Raw genomic sequence first — 18,040 nt, forward strand, 5'->3', positions numbered from 1 at the left:
CATTTATTTTTGAGTTATTGGTGCTGATCTATTGTATTAAGACAAAAGTGATTGATTGAACCATATCATTCATTAAATTTGTAGAAAGTAAAAATTAGAATGGAATTATGGGAGGAAATAGGTGTGCCTTCAGCCTTCTCCCAGTTGGACTTCTGAAGATGGGTCATTGTTATCTAGTTTGGCCCGAATAAATGTCATAGTTAATACAGTTGTCCGATGAATGAGACATCGCCCTAGAATGGGGAAATAAGTAACACCAGGGCAGTCTGCTTTGCGCACTGTGACTTCATCTTGAGTGATTCGTGTGCCAGCTCAGAGTCCTTCAGTGTCTCGGGGACGTGGCACTGAGCTGCAGATTCATTGCGCTACAGATGCAGAAAATGCTAGTTCAGAGGAAGGGCATGCTGACATTTTGCCAGATAAAATGGATTTTTGCTGTATCAGAAGTTTACTTCTGATACTCATTTTTTAAAAGTCACTCAAAGCATTAGTTGATGTTCTCATTCTTGATACAACTTCCATAATTGTCTGGTCCATCAAATGAATTGATTAAGAACCTTGTGCCAAATCTGCCTATACTGGTGGAGTCCTGTGTAGCAGAAGTTAAATGATGAACTCAACAAGCTGTTGCTCTCCAGGCTGGTCACATCCTGTAGCCATCGCAAGTTCACATTTCTCATCTTGGCTTCTGGCGACACACAGATTTCCTTAAGTTCTCCATAGCAGATTGAGTTCTGTGCCTGTGCCACTGATGATTCTCACGAGGATGTCATTTCCAGGATCGTCTGTCTTTGTCAGTCTTTGAATTGTGATCCAGGAAACCTGAATTCTGGTTCTCGCTTAGCAATAATTAGCTTTTGGCCTTGGGCAAACCATTTAACCTTGCAAAGCTTGTGTTCCTTCATCTCTAAAAAAGGGCATAATAGTTTCTGCCCCGTGAACCTCAGAAGATTATCATGAGATGGTACATAGGATTTGAGTTAGAAAGTGTTGTATAAAAATTATGCCTTCTTATTAATATGTTCGGTTTCTTTTCTTGGTAGACGATGAACAATATTCAGAAAATCATCTTTCTTGTAATTAGTAATTATTGTATGCAGTAGAAATTTCCTATTACTTTTGTCAGATAAAATAGCTCTTACTGTTTGATTAGTATGTGATCATCAGTGCTATTAACTGCTTTCACTTCCTACTGCGTTCCAAGCCCTTGTCTTCCTTTTCCCCCTTTACGATTACCCTGCGCAGCCGTCTTGTCTCCAGCGTGGAAGGAACTGAGGCTCGACGAGATGCATCTCGCAGACTTCTCAAAGCGAGTGGTGGAGCAGCAGTGCTGGAGTAGGTTTTAACTCCAGCATCTGTGCTCCCCTGCCCTCCCCACCCCTCGTTTTTCATACATGCAATTAATTTCCAAATTTTTTGAAATATCTGAAAGAAAACATCATTTTTAGCATCAAGTTAGAACACGTAGTAATAGCACTTACTGTTCTTAAGAGGGCTGTATGAGTTAATATTGTCAAGTGCATAGAACATAGTAAATATACAATTTAAAGTTCACCTGCAACCGTTTTCCTCCTGCCCCTCTCTGGCAGTACTATGTATTAAGCCAACTTTGGGCTGCTGTTTTCTTTTTGTAGAGTGGGTGTACTAGATTGATCATGGGGATCTGGAAAAGGCAGTATATTCATCTGTACCTTAGCCATTGATTGTTGCTTAAGATTTATTTATTTCAGAGGGAGAGACAGAGAGAGAGAGAGCTTCCACCTGCTGGTTCACTCCCCAAATGGCCACAACGTCTACAGCCAGGCCAGGCTGTAGCCAGCAACCTGGAGCTCCACCCAGGTCTCCCATGTAGGGAACAGAGGCCCAAATGCCTGGGCCATCCTGCAAAACCTTCTCGGATGCATTAGCAGGAGCTGGATCAGAAGAGGAGCAGCTGGGGCTCAAAGTGGCATTCATATGGGATGCCAGCATCGCAGGCAGCAACTCAGCCCAGTGCGCCACAGTACCGGCCCCGCCATTTGTTCTTAATCCCTAGTATAAACCAGAGAGGGGAAAAGGTAAGAGGTTTAGCCTGTTGGTCACAAGTCATCATAAACTCATCATTCATAGTTTTGTACTAGTTGATGGTTAATTTGTTTTAAAAAAAATTTAAATAATGATGCGATTTGCAACATACTGAGATGCAAGTGTCAGCTTGGTATGACGTGGCTGTCAGGGTGAATGGCACCACTCCAAGCACAGAAGCCCTCCTCCTCTAACACTGCGTGTCCTGTCCTGTCGCTGTGTCCCCTGCAGAGACCAGTGAAGGTGTGTCCTTGCAGCTGGGAAACACAAAAGACTTCATTATCTCGTTTGACCTCAAGTTCCTGACCAATGGGAGCGTGTCTGTGGTTCTAGAGACCACGGAAAAGAACCAGCTCTTCACTGTGCACTACGTCTCCAATACCCAGCTGATTGCTTTCAAGGACAGAGACATATACTATGGCATCGGGCCCAGAACTTCGTGGAGCACAGTGACCAGGGACCTGGTCACTGACCTCAGGAAAGGAGTGGGGCTTTCCAACACAAAAGCTGTCAAGCCAACCAAAATCATGCCCAGAAAGGTGGTCAGGTTGATCGCAAAGGGGAAGGGATTCCTGGACAACATCACCATCTCCACGACGGCCCACATGGCCGCGTTCTTCGCTGCCAGCGATTGGCTGGTGAGGAACCAGGACGAGAAAGGTGGCTGGCCAATTATGGTGACCCGCAAGTTAGGGGAAGGGTTCAAGTCTTTAGAGCCGGGGTGGTACTCTGCAATGGCCCAAGGGCAAGCCATGTCTACGTTAGTCAGGGCCTATCTGTTAACAAAAGACCACGTATTCCTCAATTCAGCTTTAAGGGCGACGGCCCCTTACAAGTATCTGTCAGAGCAGCACGGGGTGAAAGCCGTGTTTATGAATAAACACGACTGGTATGAAGAATATCCAACCACGCCCAGCTCCTTTGTTTTAAATGGCTTTATGTACTCCTTAATCGGGCTGTATGACCTCAAGGAAACCGCAGGGGAGAAACTCGGGAAGGAGGCGAGGTCGCTGTATGAGCGGGGCATGGAGTCCCTGAAAGCCATGCTCCCCCTGTACGACACGGGCTCAGGGACCATCTACGACCTCCGCCACTTCATGCTCGGCATGGCGCCCAACCTGGCGCGCTGGGACTACCACACCACCCACATCAACCAGCTGCAGCTGCTCAGCACTGTCGACGAGTCGCCCGTCTTCAAGGACTTCGTCAGGAGGTGGAAAAGCTACCTGAAGGGCAGCCGGGCAAAGCACAACTAGAGCTCACGCCACGGCCACACCGCATGGCAGCCCGTGCCCTGGCTCGGCATGGCCGCAGCGTGCTGCGAAGCTGTGTCCTGGGTGTCTGTGGACTGCATCAGACGGGCAGGTGGTTCCTAACAGCAGTCTTCTGAAACAGTCGCGTTCCAGGAGCTGGTGTGGAGGCGGCTGTTGAGTCAGTGGGCTGATGAGGATGTTCCACTTTGCCTTGCCGGCCGCCCTGTGCAGTCCCCCAGGCAGTCCCGACACTCAGCTAGGTGCAGGCCGACTGGTACAGCTCTCTTTTAAAATGTGGATTATTTATATTTATATCGAAAGCAGACTTCACAGACGAGTAACGTGCTGTAACACAGTAAATATGTACTTGTAGCCTGGATAGTGGATTGTGTTCAGCTTTTCTGTAGATTAATTTCCTGGGAGTGAGTGAGCTCTTGTTGCATTGTTCCATTTGTTGTATATGGCAAATATTTTGAGTTATGATTTTCTTCAAACGTGGGATGTAAAAACACAACCAGTGTTCAGGCTTCAGTTATATAATGTAAGCACAACTAAAATGAAACTTGTTGACTGCACAAGAAATGACACAATGTTTCCTGTTTTCTGAAACTTGCTCTACAATCAGTGAAAGTTTGATAATCAGTCTGTCGTCCTGCTCTCCCTGGTGGTGCTTTCTTTCTGTCCCTGTCTAGAATTTCCTATTTCATTTCAGACTACCCTTGAGAGTCGTGTCCACTTCAGGGGAGGGACATTTCTGGGACATCGTTTGGGATATTTATTATGAACCCAGATTTGGGAAGGAACTCGTAATTTGAAGGCCATCGCCACTCTCTTTCAGGATTTTTCCCCCTTTAAATAAAAACGCTTGGTCACAGATTATATGTAAGAATCATAGCAGAGTTTTTCCAACCTGGATCATTCTTGATCATCACTTTGCAAGCTATTGGTTCTGTGCAGTGTTGTTGAAATTTAATTTTAGATTATCCCCACCGTGAGAAGGGCTGCTACTGCATGTGCTGTCCGTGTGTCGTCGGGGCTGTGTGTCGTGGCTCAGTCCTGCTGTACCTCACGGCAGGAGGCCCCGGGGCCCTCAGCGTGGGCAGAGGACACTGCGGGGCTTCGAGCATCGGGTTAAAATGGAGGGCTGATTTTGCTCTGGTTTTGTCTCAGAGTTTGACAGTGTACTAAATCAATACTCTGGCTCAGCCACGTGCTCAGGGGACTGAGTCTGACACACAGGCAGCTTATCTGGGGATGAGATGCACATGTGGGAGCAGGTGGGTTACTTGCCTGCACGCTGCCTTCATTAGGTTTGGCCTACCAAGCACTATTTAGAAACTGGAAAATATATGCAGGTTCATGTATGTAGTGTACATGTAAAAATACATATCTCAGCGTCACTGTGGGCAGGAGTGAAGATAAGGCTCGACACAGAATGTTAAAGTAGCCACAGAGGAGGGAGCTTAAACTCCCATTTTATGTGGCTGTAACTGAATTCCACCCACAGCCCAAACAGTTGTAGGTTGTTACATCTTCCCCAGTTTTGGCCGTTGTGGTTCTTCTACACCAGATGCTTCAGCCACAGTTAGACTACGTCTCATTGTCTCCCTTGTTTTTGTTTTGAGTGGCGATGTTCAAAATAAACTTTGTGCAATCTGGGAACCCTTCTTCCTGCATCATATTTGTTATTCTTTGGAGAGGTCCAGACTTCCTCGTGTTTGTCTCTGGTCTGCAGTGAAAACAGTACGGTGCTGCCTCTGTGGCAAACGCCGGCGCCTTAACCACGCGACTGTCCCCTCCACAGAGGGCGGCGAGACTTCGGATCTGCCCCCCACCGCCGTGGGCCTTCCACTGCCTTCCACGCTGCAGCAGCCCGGCCTGTGCTGGGCCTCGGGCTGCTCAGAGCGTGCACTGCCCCTGAGCAGCGTTGTCAGCACGGACCGGTGCTGCTGAAACCTGGGGGCTGCCTGTGCTGCGCCGCGGGGGGCCACGGCCCCGGGCCGTCCGCCGCGCTGTTGTCTCCAAACAGATGCAGCTTTCTCGGGGGATTGTAAATCATGCAAAATGTTTACTTACTCTGAGCTTAGAAAGACTAGGGAGCATACTTTGCATGTCGATTTTGTTTATTTTTAAAATTTTCTCTTGAAGGTTGTAGGTGCTGGGTTTTTTTCTTTTTTCTTTATCTTGAGTTAGCTTGCATGTTAAATCTGTTGGCACTTCAGCTGTAAAACCAGCCCCAGGTTTCTGGATGCAGGTCAAGTTGGACCCTTCAGGAGTGACCATACGCAGAGGCGTCAGCCGAGAACTGTCCAGCGTACGTGAGCCAAGGCGGAACCAGCAGACAAGCACAGCTCTGCAGATGTGGCCGTCCTTCCCCTTTGTCTGTGAGCCTCGCCCGGAAGCTGCTGTTCTCATCCTGCGTGTCGTTGTCTCTCGTGTCCTCCCCGGCGTCCGTGTGGGTCTCATGCCACGTGTTAAATATGCAATAAAGTGTTTACCGGATGCCCCCGGAAGGGCGTCCTTTGTACAGCTGTACAGACTGCAGTTGAAGCACAATGTGCACATGCTAGTTTTATATACAGCAAAACTTGATTTTTTGCAGATGGAAAGGTATTTTGTTTCTATACAAAGTAAACGGATTGTTTGTGCTTAATGGAAAGCTGCTTTATAAAATTGTAAAATAAAGTTTTTATCTTAAAAGGAGTATATGTGGGCACTTCTCTTTCCTTCTGCGATTGTTCTAAGATGATTCCGGCCTGGCCAGCAGCTCCCTGGCAGTCACTTCCTGCACAGCCCGTGATGGATGTTCAAGGAGGACATCCTGGGCCCTGTCAGTCCCCGGTGGGGAACAAAGAGGCGACGTGAGCCTGACCCTGAGGAGCTTCCGTCTGCAGGGTGAGCCAAGGGATGCCAGACAGATTGAGAAAAGTAAATGGCTACGTTGCGTATCAGTCAGGTGGATGGGGGGGTGGATATTGGGCACCTAAGCAGGGGCTCCAGGGGTGGGGCCAGGTGGGAGGAAGGGGGCGGTGTTACAGACAGAGCAGGGGTGCCCGTCCTGCTGGAGGGAGGCCCCTTTCTGTGCTAATTCAGGCTGGGTGACTTTCTGTGAGCATTTGTGCGTCCTGCATTTTCTACACGGCCCCTTCCAGACGACACAGAGCAAAGCTGAGGTTCCCAAGTACGTAGAAGGCGGGAGGGCAGTCTGGCTCCACGCTGTTTCACTGCACATTGTCTGGGGATTAGAGACTGCATTCCACTGGTGGCCAGTGCACTTTCCCAGCTGGTGGCTGCGCAGGTTTTGACAAGCCGCTAGTCAGCCTTTTTGGCAGCTCCTCTGCTGTGCTGCATGGGAAACAGCCGTTCGGTTGCAGGCAGTCTCCATCCAGTGAGGTCCCAGGCCACTCTTGCTTTTGGTTTTGCTCTGCATGGCCACACTGTCGGTGCACTGGCCATTCTGCCCTCGCGCCTTGCACAGCTCACGTTGGTTCCCCATTGTCCTCAAAATGCCTCCTTCACGTCCTTGCTGGTCAGCCAGCCACGGGGCCTCCCCTCAGTATCTTCCCCGGAATCCAAACTTGGCATGGACATTGCAAAACAGAGCAAATCCGTGCTGCCAAGCAGGTGGAGAACCGTCTTCACAGTGCTCCGGGCCCTGAGGCCGACTGCCTTCCACTCTGGATGCTCAGGTACCAGTGTGCTCTTGGGGCAGATTCCTTCTGTGTGCTCAGACTGGCTGCATTTGCTTTCAGTTGCTAACAGCAAATAAGCCTTAATTAATAATCCAACGTTTCGGTTAACAGAGGAAGAAGCGTGAATCCCACGTTTTTCTCTGGTTGGGCCACCGCAACCAGATACCACAGATTAGCGTGGCTTTACAACAGGTGAATTTTCTCATGATCCCGGAGGCCGTAAGGTGCCCGCAGGGCTTTCTGTGAACTCTGAAGACGGCTGTGGCCACATGGCTGTTTCACAGCTGAGAATGGAGGAGAAGGAACGGCTGCCAAGGTAGATTAGAAGTTTGTCAGAAATCTGTGCAAGTCCCGGGGACCAGGACCTCAGTGTGTGACAGCCAGTCTGCGTCCTCAGTGCCCAGCCAAGGCTGCTTGCCGTTTAATGTAGTGATAGCGAAGGCCGGAGCTCACTGGGCGGAAGTGTGGGCTTGGGACTCAGCAGATGGGGCTCCTGGCGCCTCACAATGTAGTCCGATAACCAGAGAACTCCGTGGTCTTGAGGTTTTGTTACAGACTTAACAAATAGGCCATGTCCATCATTAGCCCATTCTGAATGTGGGGCTCCGGGAATATAGACACAAAGTGTGTACAGATCACAAAGCGAGAGATTTGGCTTAATGGCACTTTTAAAAATCCCAAGTCTGCATTACTGTACCCATTTCAAAATAGTCAACAATATAGGGATAAAATACTGATTTTCATTAAACCAGCTCGTTAAGGCTGTCACGTTGGAAATGGATGTGAATGTGAATGCAGTGTTGCTGACGGATTTGAATGTTTGCTGCTCAGTTTCTGGTGAGCAGAGATCCGCTCGCCATCTGGCAAGCAGGATTGATAACTTGTGCGTGCGCGCTGCATTTCCTGACTGTTAAGCAGCCTCAGCACTGTAATCTTGTTAATCCTGTTCCGGGAGAGGAGGATTTTGCAGGATGACAGGCCTGCGGAGCCAGCCGTTCAGCACAGCCGCGGAGCTGCACGGGGCTGGTGTTAGACGCAGGACACTACCAAGCAGTCCAGGGCGCCTGGGCCTGAGCTTAGCGTCAGGAAGAGCCAGTGCCTTCTGGGGACTGTGCTCCGTTCTGAGAGGCGCCCGGGGTACTCACCAAGGTCGGAAGGGCTGCTCCATTTCAGTTCCGAGCGCTGGTCTCTGGGAGCCGGAAGAGGAAGCAAATCCCCAGGGCGGGTGAGGATGAGCTCCTGTTTGTAAGGACGGGAGTGCACGGGGGGGGGGGGGGGGGGGAGGATGGAGTGTCTGCAGTACCACCGAGGGCAGCGGGGGGCCCCAGTCAGCTCTCATCCCATCAGTAGCGTGGGCAGCTGCTCTGCAGGAGAGAGCGTGTCCCGTCTCCACCTGGAAGCGTACTCCACGAGAAATCAACCTGAGCCGCTTCTGCGAGTGTGACCAAACGCTCTGAGGGTGGGCATTCCACGGCGGTTAGGAAGCTCCTTGGGAGGCCTGCTTCCCACATCAGAGTGCCTGGGTTTGAGTCCCTGCTCCACTTCCGATCCCAGCTTCCTGCTATTGTGCACCCCAAGAGGCAGCAGCTGGTGGCTCGCGTACTCCGGTTCCCTCCACCCGCGTGGGAGACCCAGACTGAGTTCCCAACTTGTGACTTTGTCCTGGCCCTGCTCCTGGCTGTTATAAGGTGTTTGGGGTACAAACTGCAAAACAGATTATTTCCCCTCCTCCCCCCTTTCCAATAAAATGAAAAAATTTAATTTTAAAAATAATAATTTAGGAGCCAGTACTGTGGCATAGTGGGTAAAGCCGCTGCCTGCAGTGCCGGCACCCTATATGGGCACCGGTTCGAGCCCCAGGTGCTCCTCTTCCGATCCAGCTCTCTGCTGTGGCCTGGGAAAACAGTAGAAGATGGCCCAAAGCCTTGGGCCCCTGCACCCATGAGGAAGATCTGGAAGAAGCTCCTGACTCCTGGCTTCGGATCGGCTCAGCTCCGGCCATTGCAGCCATTTGGGGAGTGTACCAGCGGATGGAAGACCTCTCTCTCTGTCTCCACCTCTGCTTCTATAACTCTGCCTTTCAAATAAAATAAATCTTTAGAAAAAGATTTTTTAAAAAGCATAATTTAATTTTTGACCATTTTTTAAAGACTTACTGATTTGAGAGGTAGAGTAACAGAAGGAGTGACAGAGAGGTCTTCCATCCACTGGTTCACTCCCCAAATGGTCTGAACAGCCAGAGCTGAGCCGATCCGAAGCCAGGAGCCAGGAGCTTCTTCCGGGTCTCCCACATGGGTACAGGGGCCCAAGGACTTGGGCCATCTTCTACTGCTTTCCCAGGCCACAGCAGAGAGCTGGATCAGAAGTGGAGCAGCCAGGGCTCGAACGGGCGCTCACGTGGGATGCTGGCACTTCAGGCAGGGACTTTAGCCCACTACACCACACCGTCGGCCGCAGGTATTCTCAGTTCTTGGTGTCTAGATAGAAGAAACTAAGGTTCTGGATTGGTGTTTCTTACCAATCAGGAAGTGAGTGCCAATTACGAGAGCTCCCAAAGCCGAATCCCATTTACAGCCGCTCACCACGCAGGAGGCCGGTTGTGGATGACGGTGTGGGAGACTTGCTCAAGGTCACACGAGAACCACCCCTAAATATTTATCCAACACCTCCCTACCAGTCCTGCGCCTGTCCACCGAGAGCAGAGCTGAGGAGCACCCGCGCCCTGGGGACCCTGCTGACGCCCGGCCTGCCCTTCCCCTTCCCTAACCGCTGACCTGTACGCGGCGCTGGGGGGCGCTCCGACCTGCGCACTCCGCGTGCATTCTCTTCCATTAGGAGGAGACAGCGTGTTGACCCTCACAGATGAACACAGGAGCCTGGGAAGTTCTTCCGCCAGAAGTCTCCACGCTGTGCGCTCCACTCTCAGGTTCCGAACCATTTCCCCCAGGCAACACCACTGACCCCCTCTCTGCCGACTTCAGCCCTGCAGTCTGGCACAGAGGGCCCCACTAAGGATGCAGGCCCAGCCCCAGTCCTCCCCTGCTCTGTGCCAGACCTGCTGGAACAGGTACCCGGGCCACTGGATGCTGGACAGAGCCCAGGCGGAGTGGGACGGTTTCCAGCATGAGGCCTCCTCGGCGGGCTCCCCCGTTTCTTCTGCTGCACAAACGGCAGCCTCTCTCCAGCATCTGCCACCGGCTGCTGGGGGGCTTCCCTGGGGGGCTTTGAAGAAGCTGCCCGAGCTGAGATGGAAGTGGAGGGTGGCTTAGTACGTGCGGACGTGTACACACGCACGCACACACTGTGTAGCACAGCACGCTACAGTCTCCATGGGAGGCGACTCAGGTAGCATAGCCCCTGCCCTCCATGAAGTGACAGACGGGGGAGGGACACACGTGTTCTCGCTGTGACAAAGCAAAGCATGTTTACGATATTACAAATCCCAAGTCAGGAGTCTGAGTCGATGCACTTCCAAAGCATCTTTGTGTATTACACTTCCCAGAGTGCTTGCTTATTTTGTCCTCAGAGTGGATCCTAAGGTTCCCAGGGGGCACCCGCTAATGAATGCAGGGGAGAAGCTCCCAGGTGCTGTGCCTGGGGTCAGTGTACCCGCCACAGGGCCACACCCCAGGGTCTCCCCAGAGTCAGAGGGAGCTGGGGTGGTTGGGGGTGCACCTAGGCAGGGCCACATCTTGTCTGTAGGCCTGGCACTACAGTGACAAGGAAGTGAATGCCAGACCACCTGTTGCCCTGTTGCCTTGTTCCAAGATGGGTCTTTAAAGAAAACATATTTCAAAGAGGGAACAGCACTCGATCCTGAGGTGCCGTAACTTCATAGGCATTAAGAAAGCTTGCCTGTTCCCGAGGAGCACCCAGCGCCTGGCCTTACAGCACTTGCTGTGCACGTTCCAGAAGCCCGGGAAGGGCTGCGCCGGGCTGGAGGTGGACGCTGGCTCGCAGCTCATAGGGCAGTCGCCTCTCCTTCCCCCACTGCGGCAGCCCCCTGGCTGTGTGCGTATGGACGGCAGGGCGCAGGAGTGGACACGGGGGTCTGGGGAGGTGTGGTTGTAGCTGTGCAGGAACCCAGGACAAGCCCCAGGTGTGCACCAGGTCCTCTAAGGCCTGGGTCCCCTCCAGGCGTAAGAGCCGTGCCTGTTCCAAGGGTATTTGATGGCTTGTAGAGGAGAGAGGATTGGGGGGTGGGGGGTTCGCACACGTGGCAGGTGGCCTTATCACTGCGGGTTTCCCTGTGCACGGTCCCTCTGCCCCACTGCCCTGGAGAGTAGGGGCCTTGCTCTTTGGTCTCCTCCCTATCCCGAGCACAGAGCCTAGAGCTGGGCACACATGAGTAGCGTGAGCTCAATGAATACTGGTTGGTTGGCTGGCGGGATGAAGGGGGCCATGGGTGATACGTGGGAGGGGGAGAAAGAAGGAAGCAGGGCTGGGAACCAGCTTGCTCCGGGCACCCCACTGAAGAGAGAGCTTCCCACCCTGTGCCATCAGCATCGCCCTGGCCCCTGCTGCAAGTGAAGCGTCTCGGGCTCCACTGCAAACCGCAGAACAGGAGTGGGCCTTGGGCCAGTGCCCAGGGGGCACTGGGTGCACAGGGCAGGCTCAGAAGCAGTTCCTCAGGCACTGGGTCCCAGACTCGCCTGCACACTCGGGTCACCTGGGAGCTGTCCGAGCCCCGCTGACTGTCCTGGCTGCCGCCCCTCTCCCCCCACCCCCAGCAGCACTTCTGACGTCATCTGTTGCAGCTGGGCCCCAGCTGATGATAAGGCAAGCCCACCTCGAGCCCCAGCTGGTGCCCCCCATTCTTTCCTGCAGGGAAGCAGAGGGCTAAGCTCAGGGAATGGCCGGGGTGAGGGCAGGCAGAGCACCTGTCCCATCTCCTTGATGGATGTGGGTGCCTTCCTCCCACTTCCTCAGGTGCTCTACGCCGGCTTCCCCAGCTTCAAAGAACTCACTGAAGGGTGGCCGGCACCATGGCTCACTTGGCTAATCCTCTGCCTGTGGCACCAGCACCCCGGGTTCTAGTCCTGGTCGGGGCGCTGGATTCTGTCCCGGTTGCTCCTCTTCCAGTCCAGCTCTCTGCTGTGGGCCCTGCACCCACGCGGGAGACCAGGAGGAAGCTCCTGGCTCCTGGCTTAGGATTGGTGCAGCGCGCCGGCTGTAGTGGCCATTTGGGGGGTGAACCAACAGAAGGAAGACCTGTCTCTCTCTAACTCTGCCTTTCAAAAAAAAAAAAGGCTGTGCCTCCCCCATCAGACTAGGGCATGGCTCACAGTAGGAGCACCCATCAGACCGGCAGCGCCCCACAGCCGCTTCTCATTTCCCAACCTCCCCTCAAAATCAGCCTGTTTCCAGGGTTCTCAGCACAGGTGTGTGCTCAGATGAGGAGGTGGGTCAGGATCAGAGGGAGCCCCGCACCCTGGAAATCCACAGCCCCGCCCAGCGGACTCTGGGGTGGGGGAGGTAGGAGGGGCAGGAAACTCCAGAAGTTGGGCCCCCTGCCGCCCTCGCAGGTAGCACCTAGAGCTGGCCTTGGATCCTAAGACTTGCAGGGCCCAGGCGAGAGGGAAGTTTGGGGCTAGAGGCTAAGACTGCTGCCCCACCCACCCGGGGCCCCCAGCGACTGGAACCCAGCCCTGCGTGGAGCGGGGTTCCAGTTACAATGCCTGGGAAGCCGAGGGCGCTGTGGGAGGGGGGAGGGACCGCTCGGCCAGAGGCCAGCGAGGAAGGCCTGTGCGGGACCGCAGCAGCCTGGCCCAGGGCCTCGCAGCCGGCGCCCACCCAGCCGCTGTGCCGGGCTCCCTCTCTGGCTCCTGTCCGCAGAGGGCGGCCCCGCGGAGGAGGAAGTCGCTCCGCCGCGCGGTCACGCCCCTCTCAGGGCAAGGGCGCCCAGCCCGCCGCTGGCGGCCACCTACTCTGTAAGAGGAAAAACTCAGGCCACCCCTGCTGGCTGCGTGGGTCCCCTGGGGCCAGGGGGCTCTCTCTGGGAGGGGGCTCCCTCTGGGAAGGCACTCAGGGAGTCCCAGGGCCACTTCCCGGCCTCTCTGTCCCCGCGCACAGCTGTTGGGCCTCCGCATGCTGGGAATTTCACCGAAAGGTCTGGAAAGGGCCCACAAACCCCAAATGAAAAAAATCAGCTTTTAAAAAATATTTAGGGGCTGGCGCTGTGGAGTAGCGGGTAAAGCTGCCGCCTGCAGTGCCGGCATCCCATATGGGCTCTGGTTCGAGTCCCAGCTGCTCCACTTTCGATCCAGCTCTCTGCTATGGCCTGGGAAAGCAGTAGAAGATGGCCCAAGGCCTTGGGCCCCTGCACCCACGTGGGAGACCCGGAAGAAGCTCCTGGCTCCTGGCTTCAGATAGGCCCAGCTCCGGCCATTGCAGCCATTTGTGGAGTGAACCAGCGGATAAAAGACCCCCCACCCCGACAACTCTGCCTTTCAAATAAATAAATATTTTTTAAAAGATTAAAAAAAAGATTATTTCAAAAATTAAATTCTTCGCAGAGAGACCAAAGCAAATACACGCACCTCAGACTAGACTCAACCCACAGGCAGCCCAGGCCGTGCTCGGAAGGTTCCAGTAGATGCTCCGCCCCAGGCTCCAGCAGGGAGCGAGGCCCACTCCTTTCCGCAGGGGCGGGCGCCCATTTCTCCTCCATCTCTCTGATAAGAATTCTGCAGATTCACCCGGCTTCGTGCTGGTGCTCAGCTCCCTGGTTCAAGTCCACACACATCTGTCTCGTGAGGCATCTCTGACAGCCGCCCGTGGCCGGTTCTGCCCCTCCACCTTCGGGTGTTCCTCCCTAAGTCTCCAACTCAGTTGTCACCGCCATTTCCTGCCCCAGTGGTTCTGCCCAGAGCTGTGCCGTCCCCTGGGGACACACTCCTGGGGCCTGATTGTCACCATTTGGAGAGGGAGTACTGCTGGCATCTAGGGGATAGAGGCCAGAGACGCTGCCAAACCGCCTACCACACACAGGACAGCCCCACAACGGACACCCATCCCACCTCCAAGCCAGCAGTGCCGGGGACGTATCACTCCTTGAGGGCCGAGCTGGGCGCCGGGAGCGCAGGGGCTGGCCTGCAGCAGGTGCGCAGCACCAGCGTGCTGTTGGGGTCTAACGGCAGGGCTTGCCCCTCTCTGCCTGCACATGGCCCACAGCTGAGTCGGAGAGACACGCACAAGGCCAAGGCGACAGCAACCAGGGCGCCACCACCCCAAAGCGAGCCTGCTCCTCCTGGAAGGGCAGGCTGTTTGTACAGCCGGGCTCTGCAGGCTGCAGGAACACAACAGAGCACGCAGGGCTTTGGCGAATGGAGACACAGGCGTGGGACCAGCAGGCGGGGCGCTCGCCCTGGCGCCCACCCATTCCGGCAGAAAAAAAAAGAAAAGAAAGCATGTGCTAATAATACAGGTAACAAAATGAACCTAGCCCCGCCCGAGCTCCCTAGGGTGTACTTACTGACATATTTTATGGGGAGAGGGGGCCGCAAGGGTGTCTCCACATCCAGCCCCCCCCCCCACCAGGCCCCTCTCTGGCACTGTCCCCAGCACGGGCCGGCCCTCCTGGCTCCTTGGTGGAAATGCCGGGGAGCCCACCAGAGCCGCTGGAACACAGCTTGTCACTCAGGAGCGCTCCGACGCTGATGAATTTTCCTTGGGAAAGGCGTTTTCCGGAATGGACTCTATTAAGTCAATTTAATTCCTTGATCAATTTTCTGTGAAACTCAGCTAAGCTATTTCCGATTCTTTTCACTTCTTCATTTCCGATTGACTGAAACTCTTCATTAGGACCAAATTCTTTTTCACTTACGTTTTATACCAGAAGTGTAGCTCATAGATCAAATTTGTGTCGATATCAAATTTTTCTGATGATCACTTCTGCCACGCGGAGGGCTGTTTGGTTTTTTTTGTTTGTTTGTTTGTTTTTCTTGTGGACTTTACCTCTGTCAAGTCCACTTTTACGGTGTCAAATTCTGTGCTAAATATCGTAGCGGACGGTTGACTCTTGGATGAGTTCTGGTACATAACAACCTCTCTAATCAACCATCTGAGTTTTTCTGTGCATTGAATAAAGCGGGTCAGAACCAGCTCCTATTTCCCAGCTTGCACTGCTCTACACCGATGACTGCATTGCCAGTGGACGGAGTGAGAGGGCGATGCCGGAGGGAGGCGAGGCAGAGGCCGGGAAACTCAGCTGCCGTGGGGTGCTGAGAGCGTGCACTGCCGAGTCGAGGGCAGGGACAAGATGTGGTTTTCTGCCCAGCTCATCTTTCTGCGCTGTCTTCTGCTACGGGTCCCTGGAGCGCCCTTGGGTCAACCGTGAGGAAGGCGGAGTGCAGGGCAAGTGAGGCCACGGGACCAGGGGTCTTGGGGCACACACACACACACACACACACAGAGAGAGAGAGAGAGATCTTCTATCTGCGAGTTCACTCCCCAAACAGTTACAACAGCCAGCATTGGTCCAGGCCAAAGCCAGGAGCCTGCTGTCCATCCGGGTCTCCCCTTGGTTGGCAGGGGCTCTAGGACTCAGGCCGTTTTCTGCTGCTTTCCCAGGTGCATCAGTAAGGAGCTGGCTCAGAGGCTAAGCAGCCAGGACTCAACCTGGCCCTCCTTGGGGATGCTGGCGTCGCAGGCAGCGGCTTAACCTGCTGCAGCCCAAGGCCACCCCGCACGATCGCTCTGGGTCGATGGCTGAAGACTCCTCCTGTTTCCCACCCAGTGAGTTTGCTGTGACCCCCGCACAGGCTCTCAAAAGCAGGGCAGTGCGTGTGTGCATATAACACTGTCCTGTTGGGAGAGGTTGCCAGGCTGGCTGCTAACCCCGCTGGGGGACCTGGGGCAGGATGCAAATAAGGACACACACACACACACACACACACACCCCATCTCTAAACACTGGGATCCAGCAACCCTGCTCCTGGGAAATGAAATCGGTAGGTGGTAGGGCCGCCTGCGCCTCCACTGTCCCTGCTGCGTTATTCACAGAAGCTCGGACGAAGCCAGCTAGGTGTCCCTCGGTGGCGGTGGTGGAGTATGTGGTCAGAAACAGCGGAAGCCTGTCCCGCGACAGCCGCGGTGGGGCTGCGAGCAGAGGAAGGCAAACAGCACAGACGCGCGCTCACAGCGCCCCCTGGAGGCGGAGAGCCGCCTGCTGTCACCAGGGGCAGCACCGCCCGCTGGGCCGGAGAGACCTTGGCACAGAGCGTCCGGCCAGAGCTCTCTTGCACAGAGTGCACTTCAAGGGGCTCAGGGGAAAACGGGGTTAAAAGTGTGACTCTGTCTTGTGCAAAGGAAAAAAACATGTGTTTCATAATACCTGGAAAATGAATATTCTAAAACAACTACATACGAAATCTCAGTACCAAGACAAATTCGCTTTCAACTTTATTTCCGGTGAAACCTTTTGAAATACCCTCATAGACTTCAAAACATCAGACTACACAGGATCTTACCTGTCGTTTCACAAAATTAAATTGTTTTAAAAATAAGTAAATAATTAAACACTACTACTCAGAGGCTGCCGTTGTGGTGCGGCTGCTTAAGCCACTGTCTGTGGCGCCGGCATCCCTTATGAGTGAGGGTTCGAGTCCCGGCTGCTCTGCTTCCGATGCAGCTCCCTGCCCGTGTGCCTGGGAAAGCAGTGGAAGATGGCCCAAGTGGGAGGGACAGATGGAGCCTTGGCTCCTTGCTTCAATAGCCATTTGGGGAGTGAACCAGCAGATGAAGATGTCTCTCTCTCTCTCTCTCTCTCTCTCTGTAACTCTGCCTTTCAAATAAATACATCTTTTTTTTTTTTAAAAGCTACCATTCAGTCTCACAAGCTCTTGGGAAAAGTGTTTTCTCCTCCTGCTTTGACAAATATGCCTTCCTAGTGACAATATTGTGTGATTTTTTTTTTTTTTTTGGACAGGCAGAGTGGACAGTGAGAAAGACAGAGAGAAGGGTTTTCTTTTGCCGTTGGTTCACCCTCCAATGGCCGCCGCGGCCGGCGCACCGCGCTGATCCGAAGCCAGGAGCCAGGTGCTTCTCCTGGTCTCCCATGGGGTGCAGGGCCCAAGTACTTGGGCCATCCTCCACTGCACTCCTGGGCCACAGCAGAGAGCTGGCCTGGAAGAGAGGCAACCGGGACAGAATCCGGCGCCCTGACCGGGACTAGAACCCGGTGTGCCGGCGCCGCAAGGCGGAGGATTAGCCTAGTGAGCCGCGGCGCCGGCTCCTAGTGACAATATTGAAAAATATTTTTCATGTGATTGAGAACTGGTTATTATGATTTCAAGTCAGTAAAATATCAATGATGACTGAGTTTAATTATTGCTAAGTTTTCTGTTAAGGGACTAGTGGTATTTGAATAAATAATAAAGATATATAAGTTACACATTATTCATTTGTTTCATAAAATTTGCCTCCCTTCAATAAAATTATGTTGTTTTAATAAAGAGTTTTACAAAAATCATGTTCTATTGACAGAACTACCAAATTAGATTATCTTTAAAAAAAAAAGATTTACTTATTTATTTGAAAGTCAGAGTTACACAGAGAGAGGAGAGGCAGAGAGAGAAAGAGAGAAAGAGAGAGAGAGGGGTCTTCCATCCGACGGTTCACTCTCCAATTGGCCACAACAGCCAGAGCTGTGCCAATCCGAAGCCAGAAGCCAGGAGCTTCTTCTGGGTCTCCCAAATGGGTGCAGGGGCTCAAGGCCTTGGGCCATCTTCTATTGCTTTCCCAGGCCACAGCAGAGAGCTGGATCAGAAGTGGAGCAGCTGGGTCTCAAACCTGCGCTCATATGGGATGCCGGCACTGCAGGCCAGGGCGTTAACCCACTGCACCACAGTGCCGGCCCCAGGTGATCTTTCTTAAGTCATTGTTCTTAAACAGTTTCTCATTAAATTCAATTTTCTGTGACAACAGCAACTGGAATTACCGATACATCCCATAAAGCAGGATTTTTTTTTTTTTTGACAGGCAGAGTGGACAGTGAGAGAGAGAGAGAGACAGAGAGAAAGGTCTTCCTTT

General features: G+C 53.3%; 1 protein-coding gene across 5 annotated transcripts in view; it reads left to right on the forward strand.

The window, feature by feature from the left end:
• The window catches only part of GLCE (glucuronic acid epimerase), a 121,489-nt gene that overhangs the window by 92,275 nt on the left and 11,174 nt on the right, over window positions 1-18,040 (forward strand). For 3 of the 5 annotated variants that reach the window (XM_017338286.3, XM_017338287.3, XM_002722376.5), the window contains one exon: window positions 2,296-6,020. The exons of the other annotated variants lie outside the window; for them this stretch is intronic. In XM_017338286.3, the coding sequence (XP_017193775.1) occupies window positions 2,296-3,320 (1,025 nt within the window). In that variant the 3' untranslated portion in view covers window positions 3,321-6,020. Of the gene's footprint in view, window positions 1-2,295; window positions 6,021-18,040 lie in introns of those variants that run through there. 5 annotated transcript variants of the gene reach the window in all.

The sequence above is a fragment of the Oryctolagus cuniculus genome, chromosome 12 (genome assembly GCF_964237555.1).
Source record: "Oryctolagus cuniculus chromosome 12, mOryCun1.1, whole genome shotgun sequence".
Classification (NCBI taxonomy): domain Eukaryota; kingdom Metazoa; phylum Chordata; class Mammalia; order Lagomorpha; family Leporidae; genus Oryctolagus; species Oryctolagus cuniculus.